This window comes from Penaeus vannamei, chromosome 21 (genome assembly GCF_042767895.1).
Source record: "Penaeus vannamei isolate JL-2024 chromosome 21, ASM4276789v1, whole genome shotgun sequence".
In the NCBI taxonomy this organism is placed as follows: Eukaryota; Metazoa; Arthropoda; class Malacostraca; order Decapoda; family Penaeidae; genus Penaeus; species Penaeus vannamei.
The window spans coordinates 38,416,568-38,435,448 of record NC_091569.1 but is presented as its reverse complement, the minus strand read 5'-3'; the positions used below and the strand labels follow the sequence as shown (position 1 = coordinate 38,435,448).

The window sequence follows — 18,881 nt, the reverse complement described above, 5'->3', positions numbered from 1 at the left end:
TACTTGGTTAGAAGAAGGGGGTGAAGTACGGGAGAATATCAACAGGTTGATTCTAATATATATATTTTAAGGAACTTCTAAGTACTTTGGGGAAATAAAGGTGTTGATTGTTTTCATTTTCTTGGTTTTGGTTGTCTCGTTATGTTTGCATATATTTGAAATACATTTGGGTTTTTAAGTGTCTCCTTGACCTTAATTTTACACGAGTTGGGTGTGATTCAGTTTTTAAAATATTTATTTCTAAAGCTAAGGAAATTTGCATTTGTTATTATTAAGATTGGGGATTATATCACAGGTATATGTTTCCTCACACATAAATTTCTAGCAAATGTATCTCCTCATCACTTTCGGGTTGAAAATTAGATATATTTTTTCTTATATGAATTTTTTCTTTGTCTAGTAAGTTGTAAAATTCTATGGCAATAGTTTACAAAATTCCAAAATAAGTCTTCAAAGTCATAGAAGTTGGTCCGAATCTGCTGAAAACTTCCTGTGATCTTCAATGGATAGCCTATAATCCCAAGTGAAACCCCATATCTGTGCAATGTCAAGGGATTACTTTGACCACCATGCATTTGGTGCTCGAGCAAAGGACAATAAGTTTGTTGGACATTCCAGCAAAACATCATGTAATGAGGAGCTACCATGGCGTCTAATAGCTATATTTTACGTGGTTATAAATGGTGGAATTATGTTACCAGATTGAAGTGCAAATATTGTGACATTGTTTGATGGCTGAATCTAGGAACCTTGATAAGCATCTTCAGTTTTGTCATTAGCCTTTGCTCTAATTGCTATATCATGCCAAATATTGTTAAGATTTTCATTATATCCATTGTTTGGGTTTCTCTTGTCCATACTCATCTGGATGACGACTTATTTAAAAGAAATTATAATTAACTAATCAATAAAGCCCATTGATAATTAATAAAGTCAAAAGGACTAGAGAGCATTATATAATTGTTAACCTGCATACAGTATATTTCACTCTTATCGTATAGTATTGTAGCTGGATGGATTCAGTACCATACACATTAAGATTCTTCGCAGATCAATATGACAATAAAAATTTATGTAGGATTTATACAAGGAATAGCTTGGGTACCTATAATCCGCTCTATTTTCACAAATAATTTGTCAGTACACTCAAAGCTTAGAGATTGTCACACCAAGAAAACAGTGTTCGGCATCTGTAATAAGATGTGGCTAAGTACAATGCAGCTACAGTGGTCTGTGATTTATATTGTGTGTCTTTCTATTTGTTTTTTATTTTTTTTTCTTGATCATATGATTACAGCTGATACCTTTTGTATTTCATTATCGCACTGCTTGAAAAGGTAAAAGAAATTCTGAGGTCCTGACATTAAAAACCAAATGATGAGAAATGTAGTAAAACATATTTCATTTATAAAGTAGGACAATGGATAACAAAAAAGTGGCAGTAGTTTATGGATATAACTGGTATATGAATGTTTAGGAGAAATAACAATTTTCAGAAGCGTCAAATGATATTACGTAAATTTATAGGATATTAGGGATGTATGACCATGACTTCTGTGTTCACAATATTGTGTTTTTTTCAGAAAAGAAGAAGTGGCATCCTTGCAGCTTGAATTTGGAAAACCATGATATAACTATGAAGAACAAATACATATCTATGGAAAATGCACTTTGCGATAATGACTTTCAGTAAGAGGTAAGTTGATTTGGAGTTTAAACTTACATTAATTTTTTTTTTGGGGGGGATGGGTGGGAGGAGTTATTTTTCCCTTTATAAGAAACAATGATATGGTATATAGTCAAGTCCATTTGATTATATGAAAATGTAAAAATAGAAAAGAAATAAAGACATTATTAAAGCTTAGTTTATTGGAGGAAATTGAGATTTTGTATGTAAGCAGCTGTATTGATGTCCGAACAGTGTAGTAATGAATGATAAAGAATGAAAGAAAGAGAGAATTATTAATATTACCAGTATTATAGGACTAAGATGTATATTACATGTGATTATATGAAATGCAAAGATTGACCCACTGTAGTCTGTGCTAAGGTATAAGATAACGTTGAGCCAAGGTTGATTTGCCGATAGTGTCTGAATTTGATATGATAGCATCTCATCCTTGAAAATTGCAGTTTTCTTTAGATATTCTAGTCTTTGCTTATATTTTTATTTGAAGAACTTTCTTAATCCATTGGCCGTAGGTACATGTACTGTCCAGTGTACATTTTTATGAATTTTGTCGCACACAGATGCCAACACAACAAAGAGTCAATTAGTAGACCTCATGTGATCTTGCCTGATTTCCATATTCCTTAAATTTTTGAGAAAGATTTTGGTTAAGGTATACAAAAGGACTGCACCGACTAGGAGGAAATTGATCATAGCATTGTAGGCAATGGAAAACTACATTTTTTGCCATCAAAATTGATCTGCAGAAGTGAACCTATTTGAGTTTAACAACGAAAATGTGGCGCGTAGAATGCCGCGCCTAGTCTAAGTCTCCACTCAACTCTAGCAATGAAGTCCAGCCCTCCTCGCATTGCAGCAAACAACTTCGCTGCATGGGAACCCGGCATAAACTGCTGTGAAATCGATCTCTCACTGAAATCGTTACAATATCTGGGAGAACACTAAACTCATTGTAATACAATAGACGTGTCCCAGTTGTAGAATTTTATCAGCAATTCATCACTTCCGAACAACCGTCCCCTTAACTTTAAGGTCAACTCAACTTGTATCTTGAAATGTAGGCCTAGTTAGTGGTGATCTGGAGGCCTCGGTAGGGATATATGTCAATTGGGTGGGTGTCCAGGGGCATATCCCCTTGCTTTAAGAAGGTTCATGGTTCATACGGCAATCCTTCTGGTAGTCTGTACATTTAAGATGCAGTTCATCTTGTCAAATCATCCATGGCCAAATTTTACCTTGTGTTTTTTCATTCTCCACTTTCTTTATCATATGAAATACTATTCTTGGCTTAGATTTTCAGTTTCTCACATTCTTTTGCTTTTTAAAATGCCTGGAATGAAATCCCTTCTAACCCCAATCCCGGATCCCCACAGGATCCCCCAACATTGTTGGCAGGAGTTGGGGACTCCGTCTCTGATGGGTGCAGTCCTGTTGTAAACATTTACCAAGATGTTTTTTTCTAATTTATCAGCTGTGATACTGTTATTGACAGGATTATTGTTATATTATTCAAATACCAATAGCAATAAAGATTAGAAAAACATCATTCCGAAAATTAAGGAAAAAGGTAAATGGAAGAGATGAGTAGGACTAATAATTGGGACTCTTTAGTGACTAAGCACTTGTGGAACCATCTGTGTGTAAGCATAATTCAAAAACTAAAATCATAGTAGACATAACATGTTTGTCATGCCCTCCCAGCTGAACATTTGTTGGTAAACTTGAATTCAACTGTTGTATTAGAATTAGTAAAGATAAAGATTATTGGTGCATTTAGAAAAATCAAGTTACTACTCCTCTTAGAGTAGTTTTGGTGAGAAAGCAGTCTTGTATCTTGTGTTTCTAGTAGTAAATTTGGATTGCAGGCCAATTGATAAACTTTTAGATTCAAATATTCCACATTTTTGTTGCAGACTGATTGTAAGATTTTCTTTCTCATCTTGTTTAGTCTAATAGGCTTGCTTGTTTATAAATAAGTAATTGGGATTAGAGATTGAAAAGTAGGGGTGAATGATTCAGTTTTAACCAATGCCAAGGTATCTAGTATTGCTATCATTGTCATTTTTTTACATATGATTATCTTGCAGTGATGCTACTTGTTAGAGCAACGGTTCCCAACATTTTTACGCGTTGCAACCCTCATTCTCCAGCCTCCTGTTCACCACCCATGACAACACTAGCTATTCCATTTATGATATTTTCTTCTACATTTTTAGGCCCAGAGAGAGAGACAGAGAGAAAATTCTGCAATCTAAACAAACTTTATTTGATAATTGTGAAGACATGATTTCATTGTATATTCTTGACATAAACATTGGGTTATAATATTTTTCCTCTGGGCTTCACAATCCCTGTGCTAACCCTCCATGACTCCCTTGGATCTCAAAACCCACCACTTATGAACCAGCATGTTAGGGTGATAATGATTTGTAAATATTGTTAAGCTTTGTATTAGAAAAGAAAGAAAATGTGGTAAATACAAAGCTTATTGTTTTCTCAGGTTATGGCTTAATTGGGTTGTCATAGTAGGAAGATTTAGTTGACAATCCAGAATTTCAGTTTCATGTGTCATATGAAGATGTGCTTGGATTCACCAATCAGCCTTAGGCATTTTTAATCTTGACTTTTGAGTATTTGATCTGTATGCCTAGTAGGCCAATGCTTTTGTTTCGTGGCATTGTACTTTATTTTGCTTGTGTGGAGTGAGAGTAAATGTTTTGTGAATAGAAAAATCACAAGAGAAATTGTAGGGAAATGTGCTATTATAAGATCTCCTGTGTTCAGCTCAGGACCTTAACTCGGGATAATTTTGTTTTAGATTATAGTTGAAGATATTTGAAGTCTTATCATGATAGTTCATATTTTGAGAGTATTGACCACACGTTGTATTGATTTTTATTATGTATTCTCAAATGACAGAATGGTTATAGTTATATTTCCACCTCATGCAAATAGGCATGAGTGAACTCATACTTGTTATAAATTAACCTGTTGGATCTGGTTGTATCACGGAAATCATGCTGCCAAAAATATGGGCAGTGGGTTACGTAAGTAGCCAACATCCGAGACGTGTGCAAACAACTATGAGTGGTGATAAGACCCTGTGCCTCACTCTTTCTCACTTTTTTTTCATGTGTGTTCTTATTTTCATGTTGTGTAAGAGGAATTGGTGATAAGAGGAAAGATTAGCAGATAGTCATCACATGATAGAAACCACATGTGCAGAAAATCTTAAACATAATTTGATATTGAGGAATGAAATTTTTTTGATACTGATGATGATGATTTGGAAAACACTAATGATCCTATAGTTATTATAATTACATGATTCAAATAGTATGAAATTACTCATACATCTTTTAGATAACTGTACAAAGAAATCTTTGAAAATACACTAAATATCGATGGAAAGTATGTGTGTAGAAGTGATATTACATGTTTCCTTGTATTTACATCGTATGACATTTCTCTAAAGAGAAAAGTGGCACATAAATTATCTAAGTATTTTACCACACTGCTTGCCGGTTTTAGGACGTAACCGAAAACACTTGCCTCATTATTGTAGAACTTACGTAGATGCCACGCCTTGTATGGGCTAAGCTTTTTTTTTTTTTTTCACGAGCCAAGGATTGTTTAGTTAGATTGCTTGACTGCCTCACTTTATTATAGTGCATCCTGGTGATTCACTTGCTTATCTGCCTTGTTTTGTTATTATTTTGTTTTTTTGGCATGTAGTGATTGCACATTGACTTCCATTGGTTTGAATGCTTACTTTTTCAGTGGAAATGAAAGGGGAATAATAAGGGAAATACTTGTCAGTCGATATAGCTTGTTTGCTGGTAAGTTTTAGGGATTTAAAATGTTATTGATTATCATGGTTTTATTAAGTTTATTAATACTATGATCTCATTGATAGTTATTTTTTATTGTTACTTTTTTTAGTGTTAATTTTTAGTCTACTGTTTTTTTACTGCAATTATTTGGATTTGAGTGTTATGTTTTTCTCAGTACAGTATGATTAGACTAGAAGTTTATCCATTTTATTTTTATTTGGGAAATTATGTTTGCATTGAAATATTTCTTTATATTGTGTTTGAATGTCAAAGAATGATTTTTAACATTTCTTGCATATTGTTTAGATGTATTTCCTTTGAACTTTTTTATTCAAAGTTTTGATAATCTTTTATTTTAATTTGATTAGTTTTTATACTTGAGACTTAGATTATCAGAAAGAATAGATAATTTATTGGGATGCCTAAGACCCTATCACACGAGAGCAAATTATTGCGTACTTTCTACATTGTATGATATCTTCTCGGCATGCTTTTGTACTGTCATATGAGGGTCCACAGTTTAATCTGTATTTTGGCAGGTAAACACTGAGAGAGACAGATACTTTCCAGTACCATTCACAATTGGCTATTATTGTAGTAATTATGCTCAAGGGGCGAGACAGAACAACATTACATAGAGATTGTGGACTGACTTGCGAGAAGAGTGCAAGTGGTTTTTGGGAAGTAATGTGAGAATTGAAGAATTTAATAGGAAAACTGGCCTATGGTGAATGCAGATGACTGAGTGAGGGGTTGGTTCTTCAGCATAACCTTTGTTTATATCTTGATCGAGTAAATTATGATGAAGGTAGTAATTATACTCAAATAAAATGATGAAGCAAATATTTCATTTTTCTATGTAGCATTTAGCGATAGATACAGCTTCAGTGGCTTGCTGGACATTTTCTTGAACCTGTAAATGTGTAAATTGTAGATAATTTGCTCTCCTGTGATAGGCCCTTTACATGAAAGTTTTACTGATTACTCTTCAGTTTATTCACACATGCACACTTACGCACACCCACATGCACACACGCACGCACACACACACACACACACACACACACACACACACACACACACACACACACACACACACACACACACACACACACACACACACACACACACACACACACACATTTAAAAAAAAGAAAAAAAAAAAACGGAAGAGAAAGTGTCTGAAATGAACTTTTTCTTAATACAGAAGTGAAGTTGGAATCCAAACAAGTAGTGTTTAAAGAGAATATAAAACTAGTAGCAAATTTTATTATTTAGACAGTGCCTCTATCAAGAAATCGCCATGCACTTGAAGTGGACTATTTTTAAGAGGGGAAATTCACCACTTGCAAACTAATTTGGGTGCTGCATAAAAAAAAGTAAAGATGAACAAGTGTAACTTTCCCAAAGCTTGAAGTCCTAATACATAGTATCTTTTGCAGTGTGGTGATGGCTAGGCAGGGATTCATGGGAAAGGAGCCGAGATAACTTCTTGAATTGCAAGCTACGACCGTCAGCATGTTGTCCAACTCTCGCAAGAAGTCGGACACCATGTCCAGCTGTGACAGTCTGGCGGGGAAGTATATAAAAAAGGAATCTCCTCCCGAGGTGTCCATCATTAACGTCTGGCCAAACGCAAGTCAGAGTGATTTGAGAAAGAGGAAGAGTACGGTCAATCCACCCTATGTTAGTAGCAGTAATCCTCCTTCCCACCAGGCCTCACCCTTAGTCCAAAAGTATTCCACGGGATCTAGGACACCAGTGAATGGAATGGCCCATGGAGGACTGGAAGGCAAATACACTCCAAATGTTGGGGAAGTCACGCAGCGGATGGGTGGCCTCCACCTAGGCAGCCGAGGGAGCCTTGACGGCATGTTAAAGCAGCAAGCACCCCCCTCGCCAGCTATGTTTAACCACACATTCATTAACCATTATACAGGATCTCAGTACAGTCTTGATCAAATACTCTATGGACCGAGTCATATCAGGTCTCCACTGGAAGCAACCACCCAGGGTATTTCGTACCCTTTCCTCCATCAGTCTGGTCAAAAGCAGCAGCAAGCACAGCAACAGCAGCAGCAGCAACAGCAACAGCAACAGCAACAGCAAAGACAACAACTGTCTCAGTCAAATACTCACCTTGGGGGAGGGTCGCCTCAGCCCCCTTCCCCTCGCCTTGAACAAGAGCTTCCGTTACCTCCAGGATGGTCTGTAGACTACACTCTAAGGGGAAGGAAGTATTACATAGATCACAACACAAAGACAACTCACTGGTCACATCCCTTAGAGAAGGAAGGCCTGCCTGCTGGATGGGAGCGTATCGAGTCTCTAGAACATGGTGTTTATTATGTCAATCACATCACTCGGCAAGCCCAGTATGAGCACCCATGTGCGCAACAGTATCTTCCAAGAATTCCAGAGAACTCAGCTCTTGCCCAGAATAGAATGCTACCTATTCCACATCATACAGATTTCCGTCAGCCATTGTCGCTCATGCCAGCATCACCATACCTGCACGAGAAAATTCCTTATTGGCTACATGTGTATTCTCAAGCATCACCAGAACATGACCACAAGTTAAGATGGGAACTCTTCAGACTACCGGAGCTGGACTGCTACCAGGCAATGCTCAACAGACTCTTCAAACATGAGCTTCATGGCATTGTGATGAGCTATGAAATGTACCGTATTGCTCTGACAAAAGAGATTGAAAGAAGAATGCAGCAGATGAACACACCAATGGCAGGAGGGCCAGAGACCACAAGTGGGGTGACCATAACAGAAATAAAGGATGAGGATGCTCACAGTACTGAAAACGTCTCATCTAATGAACATTTCAAGCAGCAGATACTAAATGCAGATAACTTATTTGAGTCTAAAGTGTAATGCTGTTTTTCTATTGTACTATATGCACTATCAATCAAACATAGAACAACTAACTCTGAATTTTTTTCCGAACTTCAAGCTTTTTGTGGCAGCTTTCAGTGGGCAAAACTAGTTTACTTTAGAACATGATTTTAGTCTTGTGCCTGTGATTATAGATTTACTATTAAATATTTGGCTGTGCATAGTGAAGTATTAGTTGTCAGTGATTGGTGTTGCACCCATTTTTTTTTTTTTTTCCTTCTTTTTTTTCTTTTTTTATGTTACCAAAGATATGACCTAAGTTGGGCATTGCTTTGATTGCTTGTCGTGGTAGTGTTAACGTGGCCCTCCCCGTCCTGCACCACTGAAGTCTTGGGTGAGTGTCAGTCGATCTTTCACTCTTTAGTCTTCATGCATGCTCTTGCACTCTTAGTGATGGGGAGCATGGCATGCTGATGCATTGTGTCATTTGATGTTAAGAGTGAAATTGTGATAGTTTCTGGTTTATACCTCAGTTCTTCCTACTTGTCATTTTCAGGTATCATATTAATTAAACATTTTTATCATTCTCAATCATTGCAATAAATAATTACTTCCTTTAAATGTATATGAAGATATTGATCTGTTGATGCTAGGATGGCATTTATACATGGACTGTCCACTGTGGTTTCAGATTATTAATTTTGTTTACAAGATAGCTTCACAGGTACTTAGTCACCAAGGAGTGAATTATGAGGACTACCTGGTCTCACCTGTTTACTATTTTCCTTGATTTTTTTTCTATAACTTATAGTATTGCCAAAGATGTTACCATAAATATTTTTACATTGATGATATGTTGAGGATAAAGCTTCACCTTGTGCAGCACCATGAGAATCAAAAGAAAACAGTAATATCATCTACAGTCACATTTTCTTTATTTCAATCCATCATTTTGTACATAGCCCATTGAATCTAGGTAGTAGGGATAAGTTTTTATGAAATGATTTGGCTGAGGTGTGGGTTATAGGAACATCTCGTCACAGGAAAAATTTGGATGAGGGACAGGTGACGGAAATGTCCCACCTTGGGAAATTGTGGCAGAGTGGCTGGTGATAGGAGTTTCTTGGCATGGGAGTGCAAAGCACTCTTGACCATTCCATAAAATTGGAGTATACCACCCGTTTTGTAGTACAGTCCTTCTCCCAAAGTTTCTGCTTGATGTTTGACTGCAGATTCTCATTAGTATTAATAAGTCATGTGAATTTCTGGGTCAATTCAAGACTGTAATTCTGTTCATGCAGAAGAAAATCCACATTTTCTTGAATGTGTAGTACAGTGCAAGGGCTTGAAAAATGGCTCTGCCATCTGGAAATGTTCTCTGCTCTGTGGTTATCAATATGCAAGACATCATGAGAACACTCTTTCTCATGCTGGTTTACATGCTGTTCAAGTGTACTGGATTCACTGTTTTCCCAAGTGAGCATCAGAGATATTGGTGATGTTGCTCTGATATGAGTATGTGGCTTTTGCCACTGAAGATCACCTCTCTCAATTTTTCTTAGGTGCAGTCTTTGTTTCATGATCCAATTGTATTTTTTCTTCTTCAAAACATTGGTCATTTGTTGTTTCTTCAATGTCCAACATGTTGGTCACCTGGCTTCTTGAATATACCTCTGAAATAAGGAGATTTTGTGCTTTTGTCGCTGTGTATCTTTTCTTCGCAGACTCTCCATTTCCCTCTCTTTGGTTCTCTTGATGATGTTTGATGCAGGAAGTGGTTCAGGTCAAATTAAGGAGTTAAGTGCTAAGCTAGGAGTTTAGCATTGGTCATATATTAGTAATATACTAATTACTACAACTAAAGAAACTAATTCTACTGTAGCGATGAGAGTTAAAGGTGTCTGAAGTCTAAAGATGTGAATATTTTAGTGTGGTGCAATTGATTTGCAAAAGGATGCATTTTTTCCTCCACCATAAATTCAAGGGATAGGGTAAACAGATGATGCCAGTAAATGTTGCGGGGACTGATCCCTTGGAGTTAAAATGTTTGTGAAACCATCATTCTGTAAACAAAATTGACAATATAGGACTGAAGTGGTCATTTCATATACCCAGCACCAATGGGTTAATCTCTATGGCTCAATCATCAGTTTATTTGAAGTTGATGAAATTACATTTTATCTAAAGGTCATTGCTTTAAAAATGTATCAGCATCATAATTTTACATCTAGATATAAGTTGTCTGTGTGAGTGAGAGTGAATGAGTGAGAATATGTGCATTTGTCTGTGAACATGACATCATGTGTTTGTGCATGCTTATCTGGATGCATATATGCATGGACTTTTGTTGTGTCTCTTGTTACATGAATGCATGTAGGCCTACATGCATGTGCATATGTGCTGAAAGCATGTACCCATTTTAGTATGTTGACATATTTTTCATATTTGTTTCTTAAGGCCTGTATACTTTTTAAAGTTTGGGCATTAATTTAATTTTTAGAAGATAAATGTAAAATCACTTTTATTTGTTGTTCTGGCCTAACTGATTTGTGACAGAAAACTATGATTGATATATATATATACTCAATACCAGCTAGGTCTCTGTGATGAACTAAAAACATGTTACATATCATAAAGCACCATATAGATAAATGTCTCATCATAAAAGGTGATTAAAAAAGAAATAATAAATGAATAGAAAAAAAGATATATATGTATATGTATATATATATATATAAATATAGATATATATTTATATATACATATATATATGTATGTGTGTGCATATATATACATACATTTACATATACGTCCATATATATCTTATAGGATGTTTGTATAATTATTAAAGTTAGGTTACAGGTCAAATATGCTACAAGCAAGTTTATTTGCTTTTTTTTTTCTTTCTTTTCCCCCCAAGGTTCTGTAAATGATTGACTATTTTTTTTCTTTTTCTTTTTTTTATGAAACAGAAATTAGATATCAATTGAAATATTGCAAATATGAAAAGAGAGAAAAAAACTGGTCCGTATTTTAATATTGATATCCTGTGATTACATTTTCAGGAGGAGAGTGTATCGTCTCTAAGGCACTACACTCACCAGTTTCAAGATACGTTACTTGTCATCTTCATTTCCTTATTCCTTCATCTTTTCAACGTGCTAGAAAAAAAAAAAAAAAAAAAAAAGGAGGGAGAGAGAGAGGAGATTTGTACTTTGCATCTTTAAAAAAAATATTCTAGTCTTTCATTCATTGAAATTATTTAGCCATGGGTGTAAATGGAATCACAGAATCACGCACTGTGTTGGAAGAGGTTACGGAACTGTTACTGAAGTGGGAGAAACACAGCAACACTCTGCATTCATTGGCAGACCAGATAATGGGCCTTGAAAGGTGAGTAACTTTATGGTTGAGATCATTAGACAGATGATATTCCTGATAACCCTTGAAACTGTCATATCTGTGAAGTTTTCATTCATGACACATCTACACCACCTAAACAGCCCAGCGTGTACACATGCACGCACCAACCCACTCTCACTCACACTCTCATTCTCACTCACACTCAACTCGTATTCACTCTCACTCTCACACTCATTCTCACACTCTCACTCTCACTCTCACTCACAAAACACATCAAAATATTAATATTTCATTATAAACAGTCAGGAAATAGTATTTTTTCCATTATTGCTTCAATTACAGGTGTGAAAAACAGAAAATAGCTGTTCCTGCTGACACCTACATTGCAGTTCGATCCACCATACAACAAAAGATAGTTGAAGAGCTAGAGAATCTTTCGGTGTTTCTGTAAGTTACATGTTATTTTTTATATTCTTTATGCTGTCTGGCGATTCATCTGCTGGGCCCGAAGTGTCGAGTTGGTTTTTAAAGATTGCTTTGTTAGGGGAAATCCAGAGTTGGAAGATCCATTTTGTGATTGGATTAAACAGTGATTGGATGTCTAAAACAGAAATGTAATATGTTAAATTACTATGTCTTGATGAGTTGCCAATTAAATTACTATGTCTTGATGAGTTGCCAAGAAACTGCAAGTGTTCATTTGGCATATTTTAAAGAATAAATGTTATGAACACGACATTGATATTGTATATACATTGTGCATGAATATAAGTGTAAGAAGACAGAGAGAGAGAGAACAAAAATCCAGTTTTAGGTAAGGGAGAAGTGGTTGCGACACACACACACATACACATACACACACACACACACACACACACACACACACACACACACACACACACACACACACACACACACACACTCTCTCTCTCTCTCTCTCTCTCTCTCTCTCTCTCTCTCTCTCTCTCTCTCTCTCTCTCTCTCTCTCTCTCTCTCTCTCTCTCTCTCTCTCTCATACATATATATATATATATATATATGTATTTATATATGTATAATTATCATTATTATTATTTTATATCATGCATATGTGGGTTTGTGTGATGTACTGTAGTATGCCTGTGTGTATTTGAACATTGGTTTGCCTTTAAATTGGAATGTGGAAATACATATGAATTCAGAGGTAGGGAACTGTCATTAGAGCTCAACCACTCCCCTTTTGTTTTTATAGGAACGAGCTGGAGGTTCAGCGTGACGCCATGGTTTCCCATATTGACAACATGGAAACCAAGTGCCAGACCATGCTAGAGGACAAACAAGACCAGTCGCTGAGGCCATCAACAGAATTTCCCTTATTGCAGACCATGTATTCCATTTACAACCACATATCGGTTATAGTTTCCATGAAGAAGATTCCACTCCATAATGCCAGAGTGGATGATTTCCAGAGTCTGCAAGAATTGCAGCGAATGAATCAGACAACAGAGTCAATCAAGACAGAGCTAGAGAAGGTATTGCATGGTCTAGTGTTATCGTAGATTCATCCTCTTTTTTGGAGTATGATGAAAGATGAAGCTATTTTCTTGAATCAGCTATGTGATGAACTTTGTACCTTTCCAAGTTACTAGGTGATAGAACTTTAATATATATTACAGTGTTTTGTAAAGAGTAAAACATGCAATTCCTACTTAATCAGTGTTTTTGAAAATTTTATCATCTTTCTTGTCATCATTATTATTATTATTGTCAATGTTTTCTCTGCTGAAACAGATATTTGATGTTATAAGGTATGTGAGTATTGGTTTTGACAGTTGCTCAGTATTGGATTGTTTACTTTTTTATAATGAACATGAATGAAGGCAAGAGAACGCTTTTGATACCAATGGTGGTGTTTGCATACGGCTGTGGATATTATAGTTGTATGAAAGAACAAAGGGCAAGAGAAGAAAATGAGGAGCGTGTCGTTATTTCTATGAATGTTTATCGTTATGCATTGTTGCCTATGTTAAGTTACCTCGTTGCTGAAGATTGAAGTGTCACAATATATATTTTTTTTTTCTGTCTGTCTTTTTTTTGAGGGTGGGGGGTCTGTTGCAATAGAAAATATTTCTGAATTGACTGTGTTGGATACTTTGCTTCTACCGTAGGTTAATTTAAGGAAAAGAACGAGAAAACAGATTGTTTCCAGTATGAATTTCTTTGCTTATATGTGTTCAGTCTTTGTTGTCTGTTATGAATCAGATGCACAGACATTCTTCAGTATTTCATGTAGTCAAATTTGATGTTTATATTTAAGTGTGTAGTCTGAATTATTATGAATACTTTTCTTATTATTAGAAATTGGCAGTTTTGGATCGCTTGTGAAGCTTTCAATACATAAAGATGCTATTATATATGATTTTCAAATTCTTGCATAAAATTTGAGGATCTAATTTGTCAAAGCTTAGGGGACACTCGTATATTCTTGAATCTTTTGTAAGATAATGTACAAGCAATGTCTACGTGTGACTGAAATTTGTAGAAAACAGAACTCTTATTTCTCTCTTAATTCTCTCTTATAATGATGCTGTATTATTATTGTTTTTATTGTTATTGTTATTATTATTATTATTATTATTATTATTATTATTATTATTATTATTATTATTATTATTATTAAGATTAGTATTGGTATTGTTCTTCGCATTATTATTTATGTTATTATTATTGTAATTAATACTATTATTATTATTATTTATTATTATTATTCATAATAAATGATTTTTGTTTCTCTAGAATGAATTGTTTTTCCTTGTTTTACTTATTAGCTGCTGGGCAAAAGGAGCCCTGAATGGTAACCTCTGCCAGCCAGGTTTTGCTTTTGCTTAAAATGTTCAAAAATCGTCACGGAAAGATCTTTGTTCCGAACACTGACAAGTACACGTATGGCTTTAAAACCTTGGCTACCTGGCATGGTGGTGGTGATTCAGGTGTATGTGTGTGTGTGTGTATGTATACAGCTGGTAGTCTAAGAGTTCAGTGCTCCTCTATAAATTCACTTTAAGGATCTCTGGTGAAGTTCCATTAGTAGGTTGGGATACAGATGATATAATACTCAGTATTTTTACAATTTTTACAACCCTTAGGTAATTCTGCGTGATGAGAGTTCTTCCATCGTTTTAAAGTAAGATTCAATCTCTGCTGAAATGTTATCAAATGTGCCTTTGTTTAACTTGGCATAATATGACTTTATACCATGCCCAGTTGTTTTATAAGATTACAGTTTATGAATATCCTCTCTGGTTGTTTTATTGTTCCAAGAAAGTTTGAAGTGTTTTGTCATATTTTTTAAATACTTGTAGGTTGAAACGTATCCATGTTGACAAATGTAGAAAAGGTATGACTGAGACTGGATATCTTCACAATACAAGAGATGTATTTGACCGGTTTCGATTACGTCTTCATCAGAAATACATGTAGGTTAATCATTTTTTAACATTCAGTATCTTGTTATTTCTCAGAGTACTATATTTATACTATGAAAATAATGAAGGATGTGGATTTCTTTGCTGATGTATTAACATATAAATAGTGAACTCATAGCAAAGCACTGAAAAAGATCAAAGAAATATCTGGTCATGATTAATAAATCATATGTGGATTTCATTATAGTTTAGAATGGCATGCCTATAATGTTCTCATTTTTAATGTTCTCTGCTATTGGTTACATAGACATATACGTATATAGTTTATAAATTAAACCTTTTTTGCATTCACTTTCGTTTTTTTCTTTGTTGATATGTTGAACTGCATCACAGCTCCCAGCTACAGATAAGAATACTCCAAACCACTCACCCAGGTTATTTCTCAACCTCTAGAATGCACCCCTTCTTCTCTCCTAACATTCTCCTCTCCATCTCCTACTGCAGTCTTCTTCATTGCCAACCTCCCCTTCCTATCTACGACAAGAAATGGTCAGACTGAAAATGCCTGTCTTGATGATAATGATGCAGTGGCAGTACAGTGCTACATTATTCCTCCCAGAGGCCAGCGTAAGGCCCATGCTAAAATTGCCCAAATTAGCTTCCGTAGACATGACCTCCCTCTCGAATTTTATATTGGTGGATTGTCTTATCATGTCTGACCATATGCATTATTAAATAGAAATAGGTCGGCCTTGTCATCAATGTCAGAAATGTATTTTTGGCCAACCAGTCAAACACCGTCATTCTACAACCCGCTATGTGCCCAACCTAACCATGGCCGTTCAAATTGCCCTGCTCAGTCACGTACATGTAGCAATTTTGGTGACTCCCATAATGTATTTTGCAGGAGCTGCCCTGCCTATAAGCTAGGCCTCACTCAACGTGAGGTCAGATGGGAAGCATGGCGAGGTCTTTCTATCTATTCCAGAACAGTCCTTCGCTCTGCTCCCCCCCCCACATCTTCACAAGATGTTTCTGCATCTCCTCTACTATCCCCTCTAGCCCCAGTTAAATCCCTTTTCCATTCTAAATCCAGATACTCCAATCTCTACCACTTCTCCAATGTCTACCCTTCCTCCTGGCTTCACCTGTCTCGTCAGACGACCTAAACGTTCTATCCAATCTTCCCCTTCCACACCCTCTCCTACACCCTTCTTTTCTTTTGCTCCTCAAACATCTATCCCCTCTTCTCCTTCTCACAAGAGATCCTTTGTTTCTCACATCTCCCTACCCAACTCCCCTTCAGAAACTCTTGAAGACATCCAAAAATTCTGGGACATGACCCAAGAAAATGTTCCGCTCCCTCATCCACCCTCCATTCCCTCTACATTCAAAGCATTTGCCGATATCCATCCTCCTCCTCCTCATGTTCCCCTTACCCCTCTTCCACTCCTTCCCAACACACCCTATCCTCCCCTTCTCCATGTGCACCATACCCTTTTCATTCCCCATCATCCTTACCTCTCCCACCTGGATACTCACGTGAATCCCTCCTGTCAGAACAGCGTCCTTCTCCGGATTCCTCCCCTTCCGACGCTCTTCCTGATATTTCACCTCCTTCCCCAGTCCCCTTATCTCATCCCCCAGACTCTTCTCAAGGTACTTCTCCAACAGCCGTCTCTATCCGCATTATCCATTGATTATTTCATTCTCTTTTACCTGTTTTTTTTTCCTTAAAGCAATGTTCAACAGTTACACTACATTTCATCCAATCGTCCTATGCCCTTAACCCTTTCCTTTACTAATCTCCGATTTACTTCATTTGCATCTCCTCTTTACCCTTTTCCCTATCATACTCTCCTATATCACTCTACAACCTATGCCATTTAACGCTCTCTATCCTAATCGTTAATTCATTTGTACTCTTTTCGCTACAATACTTTACCATAATTCTACATGACCCTAGATGTGTAGCACATTTATATGTTTAAACCATTAACCATTAATGTTAAACGGGGCATTTACTGTGTTAAAAATAGAGATAGGCATAATGAAGAACAAACAGTTAAGAAGGATAAAAAAAGGAACAATATCAAAAATATTACAGCACAATTGTGTCATGTAACAAAGAGTGTAAATCATGGAAAGGAGAGTTTACCAGGCAACACGAAACCACTGCTGCAGGTCTGTTCTGTATTTTTTTTCTTTTCACATTTTGTTATTTTTATTGACTACAAATTACGGTGAATTGACGTTATGAGTGTACCAGGAATAAGCTATTTGCTCTTTTTCTTTTTCTCTCTCGTACGTTCGTAAGCGAATGCAGATGTCACTATAAAATTATTTTTGTAATTCAAGGAAGGGATTTTTGCCTTTGATGAGGTTGTATGAATAGAAGTAGGTCGGTATCTTTGAGAATAACTAAACGAGTTTGTAACTGATCTATTTGCTCTTTTAGAGAAAATCCTTCGGGAACCATTTGTCAATTGTGTTCAGAAGAAAAAGAATTATGTGCTCTTTCTGCATCATGGGTCAGAGCTGCCTCCCCGCCTACGAGGATGGGCACGTCCATGGCAGCCAGGGTCAAGGCCGATGGTGAGGGGCTCCTTAGAAGTAACCACACCAGCAGTAATAGCAGTGTAAACCATGTAAATCAGTTTGAAAAAGCAATTTATCAATTCGGCAGCGTAACAATAGTGCAGAACACAATTCTGTGTTTCGTTGCTACAAAAAAAAATCTGTCATCTGTGATCAAATTAGGAAATATTACAGGCCGGATGAAATCGAACAAGCCCACGACATTGTGATCAGTTTATCCGACTCAAGAAAACCCAGGAACACGACACGGGACACCAAACGGATGAGAAACACTGTCGTGCAGGCTATGTTTGGTCAGTGTCGATATTCAAAAGTGTTCGCAACAACAACAAACAAGTCACCACCTAAGAAATAAGGAATTTTTACTACTTCTGTTAATTTTTTTCAGAAGAGTACAGAACAAGAAACAAAAACCTGTAATGGGCTCTCTTTCATGGATCAAAATCTGATCGAGAACAAAATCGACTTTTTGATCGGATTATTCTCCGAACAGCAATCGTCCATTAATAAAATCATGGGACAAAAACAAGCAGACGACGCATCGGTCACACAAGAACCGATCCCTCCCTACCTCCCATCCCCTACCCGTGATCAAACCACATACGAAACCTTTCCTTTCGCATCTCCTCCAGCCACAACGCCCCCTACCTCCACCCCAAACCCCTCCTCCACACCCTGCATCCCCATACCCACAATCCTCCCATCTCTCCCTGCCTCGCGCCCCTGCTGATTCACCGGCCCTCAACTCTGCTGAGCCATCCACGCGCCCCTCACTCGGTCTTTCCGCCGTGAGATCCAAAACCAACACGTCAACGAAGACCAAGGTTGAAGAGAGGGAGAGGGAGAGGGAGAGGGAGAGGGAGAGGGAGAGGGAGAGGGAGAGAGAGAGGGAGAGAGAGAGAGAGAGAGAGAGAGAGAGAGAGAGAGAGAGAGAGAGAGAGGGAGAGGGAGAGGGAGAGGGAGAGAGGGAGAGGGAGAGGGGAGAGAGAGAGAGAGAGAGAGAGAGAGAGAGAGAGAGAGAGAGAGAGAGAGAGAGAGAGAGAGAGAGAGAGAGAGAGAGAGAGAGAGAGAGAGAGAAACACCTAAACGAAGTCTTAGGGGGGAAAAATAGGAATAACAAACATGTTGATGAACCCCAACCGCCAC

General features: G+C 36.9%; 2 protein-coding genes across 7 annotated transcripts in view; both read left to right on the top strand.

Annotated features, from left to right (window-relative positions):
- Positions 1-11,572, top strand: part of sav (scaffold protein salvador) — an 11,951-nt gene extending 379 nt beyond the window's left edge. For 3 of the 6 annotated variants that reach the window (XM_027355669.2, XM_027355672.2, XM_027355670.2), the window contains exons 2-4: positions 1,584-1,696; positions 6,966-8,405; positions 11,436-11,572. In XM_027355669.2, coding sequence (XP_027211470.2) covers positions 7,042-8,405; positions 11,436-11,457 — 1,386 coding nt within the window. In that variant the 5' untranslated portion in view covers positions 1,584-1,696; positions 6,966-7,041 and the 3' untranslated portion in view covers positions 11,458-11,572. The other 3 variants (XM_070136143.1, XM_070136144.1, XM_070136145.1) reach the window with 3 other exon arrangements.
- A 58-nt stretch (positions 11,573-11,630) lies between these two features.
- Positions 11,631-15,010, top strand: LOC138865499 (uncharacterized). The gene is made up of 3 exons (XM_070136147.1): positions 11,631-11,763; positions 12,076-12,180; positions 12,965-15,010. The coding sequence occupies exons 1-3, from the start codon at positions 11,639-11,641 to the stop codon at positions 13,269-13,271; spliced, it is 537 nt and encodes a 178-aa protein (XP_069992248.1). The 5' UTR covers positions 11,631-11,638; the 3' UTR covers positions 13,272-15,010.
- Positions 15,011-18,881: the final 3,871 nt, after the last annotated feature.

Coding starts and splice junctions, on each gene's coding strand:
- LOC138865499 (XM_070136147.1), top strand. CDS start 11,639: ATGGGTGTAAATGGAATCACAGAATCACGCACTGTGTTGGAAGAGGTT. Junction 11,764..12,075: donor CAGATAATGGGCCTTGAAAG/GTGAGTAACTTT, acceptor CTTCAATTACAG/GTGTGAAAAACAGAAAATAG. Junction 12,181..12,964: donor GAGAATCTTTCGGTGTTTCT/GTAAGTTACATG, acceptor TTGTTTTTATAG/GAACGAGCTGGAGGTTCAGC.